Source organism: Pristiophorus japonicus, chromosome 21, assembly GCF_044704955.1.
Source record: "Pristiophorus japonicus isolate sPriJap1 chromosome 21, sPriJap1.hap1, whole genome shotgun sequence".
Classification (NCBI taxonomy): domain Eukaryota; kingdom Metazoa; phylum Chordata; class Chondrichthyes; family Pristiophoridae; genus Pristiophorus; species Pristiophorus japonicus.
Window position 1 is genome coordinate 33112978 of NC_091997.1, and position 4098 is coordinate 33117075.

Consider the following 4098-nt stretch of genomic DNA (forward strand, 5'->3'; position numbering starts at 1 on the left):
CCCTCTAGGAAGTGAGTTGTACTGAAGGGCTTGTGCCGATCCGGTAAAAGATCGTATAACGATGCTGAGGTTATGTGTATACAAACTACCAGAGGAGAGGATTCGTCTCTCCGGAATGTCAATTAATATTATTCATTTAGCATTTAAGTCAGAATAATTACATGGTAATTTTAATAAAGCAGATTAACTCCGAATGGTAGAGTTGGTACAAAGTAGTTGAAACGTGTATTTTCTTAAGTTAACTCCATAAAACAGAATAATGAAAATAAATGCGCATAGTCCATGCAACATAAAGGAGTGCACCCAAGGTGTAAATTAATACTTTCTAAGATTCAGTCTGCCCCTTGTCTTGAAAGCATCTTTGCAATTTTAAGAACAAAGTTTTTTTTTAATAGATAGCATATTTTATTCACACACATTACCAAATTTCAGAACGAACTTCGAATCTCGCAAACACACTGGAACTATAACATGTAGCAAATAATAACGCTCACATCGACAGCACCAAGAGTAAGTCAATGAACGCGTACATTTAACTGACTAGTCAAGGATGGCAAGTTAATTGTTTTTAAATGTATCTGGTCAAAAAACGAAATAAATTGCTCCACTCCAAGTACAGCTATAAAACGTGATTTCCAATTCAATTGCAAAATAATTGAATTGCCGTTTTATGCTTAGCATTTTTGATTTTTTTATAGCGCTTTTAGACAAATGCATTGTCAAAGGTTAAATAAAAAAGGTAACAAAATGTAATACAATATTGGGATTTATTGATTTTGAGGTAGGTAAATTTAAAATGTAACTTTCTGTTGTGTTATTATCAATAATGTAATAATACCAATGTTAATATATAAGCAATGACTTTAATTCGTGTAATTTAGGCGGAGCCCAGTAGGTGGCGCACTCTGCAAACCTGGCCACCATTTGGAGCCTTGCATTCACATGGCGTAACGATTCTCAGATCGTCATTATTTGTAACCATAGAGCATGAATTACCCCTTGAGGTCATCAGTGAGAATTTACGACTGGTCAACAAAAGCACGTGATTCCGACTCGCACCCCCCATATTTGGCCGCATACAGAAGCGAACGAAGTACAGTCATTTCTATAATTCATTAATATATCATAAATCGTGCAGGACTGGGTTATAACGACTAACAACCACAAATCAACCCTAAAAAACCCAAATGAGCTCTTACTTTGTAAACTCATTCTCCGGTCGCTATCAAAATGGCCCGGATTATCAGTTACTTAATTATGGGACGAGCAGCTCCGAGAACGGACCATACAGGGACTCAGGCACCATGCATTCAGGCACTTACGGCTACAACTACAATGGTATGGACCTTAGCATCACCCGTTCAGCCTCATCTAACCACTTTGGAGTGGTTAATACAGAAAACTCCAGAAGCTATCCTCCAGCTACAGAAACCAGGTTCAGGCAAGCAGCGAGCTGCACCCTCTCATCTCCAGAACCCCTTCCTTGTTCCGGCAAGGACAGTCACGGAGCCAAGGGTTCCCCCTCCGACCCGACTACCTCCTCTAGTTCAGCAAGTAATTTTACAGAAATGGACGAGGCCGGAGCATCCTCCGATACCGAAGAGGGCACTCCCGCCAACAACAACAACAACAACAACCATCCCAGGGCACAGCAAGAATCAACACAGGCAACGACACCAGAGCAGCAGCCACAGATATTTCCTTGGATGAGAAAACTGCACATTGGCCATGGTACACTTTCAATTTCTGTTTATCACTCTAAATATTGCTCTGTGGTCAGGTAATTCATAGCGTCCTATTGTGCAACCTGGCTGACACAAAACGTGAACAATTTGCGTTTTATTGCTCGACAGAAACTTAGCTAAACATTTTCTGCAAATTTAATTTAAATCTGTCAACCACAATTTTACAACGTGCATGAAAAAAATAATGCGCAAGTCGACCAACAAAATTCAGCAAATATTAAAATAATCGTATTTAATGCGGATAAATTGTAAATATTATATGCCAGTGTATAGAAAGCTACTACTTGTACTGCACGATCAGCATAATAACAAAGAGCACTGAGCAGTTACCCTGGACAGTCAGCTTTGCTGTGACCCATTATCCATGGATCTGGTTGCAATTTCAGGCAATTTTTTAAAAAAGGTATGTGTGTGTGTACGTCTGTGTGTGACTGTGTGTATCTGGTCTGTGTGTGTGTGTGTTTGCGCGCAGATAATTAGAAGCACAGCCGTCAAGACACAGGTTACATAGTCAGACAATGAAAAGGAAAATGATAATTAATAGCAATTCAGATTGGGGACAATGTATTTTCATTTTGATGTCCATGTCCGGAGAGGCCCCGGGGAAGGGAATACTGCAACTTTCAATGTCTAAAATTCTGATTTTTAAAAAATGGTTTTTTTTTTAAAGGGGATAGATAGATAATTCAGCATGGATAAAAAAAAACCTGCCTGTATTTATTAACAGATGGTATGGGTGGACCGGACGGGAAAAGAGCCAGGACTGCTTATACTCGTTTTCAGACGCTGGAGTTGGAAAAAGAGTTCCACTTCAACAGATATCTAACCCGGCGGCGGAGGATAGAGATTGCCCATGCTCTGTGCCTCTCGGAACGGCAGATCAAGATTTGGTTCCAGAACCGGCGAATGAAATGGAAAAAGGACAACAAGCTGAAAAGCATGAACATGACGGCCGGAGCCGGCGCCTTCCAACCCTAACACCCAACATGTATAAATAACAGACACCGTGCACCAGTACTGTACAGCCAGGCACCTTCTATTCCCCGCGTGTTGTTAAATATTAAAGACGACCTAAACTTTTCTGTGGTACTGCTAATATTGTTTTCTCTCTTTTTATGCTGTTGTGTTGTCCTTTCGCTGTTAAATGCTTATTGCTGTCTTACATGTGTCTGTGTCAGTGAACTGTTGGTGCTTTCTGAGAAAAGTAGCATGTTTTTTTCTGTGGATTGTAAATGGTATAACTTATTTATAATGGACACAAGTTGTACAATTTGGTCTTCCTTCCCTCCCACACGCTGATAAAAAAGCTAAACTCTTTGCTGTTGCACTATCACCTTTCAACAATATATACACCTTCTTGTAAGTTTCTGTCCTTAATGCTGTCCGTGATTTGAGGCCATGTCGGTATGTCGAAATTCCATGTAGGATTCTAATCATTGTTAATACGTGTGGATAGATTCTAAAATCGGCGATGACTGTACACGATTATTGAGTGAGTTATAATGGTTGTAAATAATACAAAAAAGTTTATAATGTTGCCTATAGCTAGTCTGTAATGGGCAGAGTGATGAATGGCACATTTTCTGTGGCAGTCAAAGACAACTATGTCTCACTCCTACAGTATGTTGCCAACAAGCTTTTTGTATCTGTTTGTAGCTTAATTCGAAATAAAGTCAAAGTTTCTCATAACCATCCCTGATCTCTGTGGTGTAATATGTCGACTGTGTATAAGCTGACATCTTAGCACTCTGTGCAATACTGTATCTGGGGAATACCTATTGTTAGTATCTAGTACAATAAATATGATCAGGCGTATTGCATTTGAATATTGCTATATGTTTTGTGATACCTCAACTTGCAGTTTCTAAAGGCACACGAACAGCGCTCATAATGAATATTTGTTCATGAGCATTCAAGATTGCTCATCGTTTTATATTTTGTAAGTTAATTCTATAAAATATTATGAGAACGTTACTTTACCTGGTTCAATAGTTAACATTTCATCTAAAATCCTAAAGGTTATCTCAACTGATACTGTTTTGTGTGCGCCGCTGTGTGTTCCTCTCTTGGTCTTTGACGGCGGCATTTGTGAGATTTGACTTCTTCGATTTTGGAATTTCTGGATCTAACTGAATTCGGCATCCTCTGCTTAAACACTCCCACAGGACAGATTTCTATTCGCCCTTGTTGAGTATATTCGATTAAAAAAAGGTGCTCAGTCTTGAGTTCTACGCCAAGCCCCCAGAGAGTTGTACAGCAACAAGATGCACTGTTTAGAAGTTTGTCGATAGAACAAACTGCACGCGCTCCTTTTTTTTTGTAAATCTGGCTTCATTTGTGTGCAACAGGTAAA

At 39.3% G+C, this 4098-nt stretch overlaps 1 protein-coding gene across 1 annotated transcript; it reads left to right on the forward strand.

Annotated features, from left to right (window-relative positions):
- The first annotated feature begins 1071 nt into the window (after positions 1-1071).
- Positions 1072-3435, forward strand: hoxb5a (homeobox B5a). The gene is made up of 2 exons (XM_070864570.1): positions 1072-1731; positions 2473-3435. Exons 1-2 carry the CDS (start codon positions 1188-1190, stop codon positions 2721-2723), a joined length of 795 nt encoding a protein of 264 aa, XP_070720671.1. The 5' UTR covers positions 1072-1187; the 3' UTR covers positions 2724-3435.
- The last annotated feature ends 663 nt before the right edge of the window (positions 3436-4098 follow it).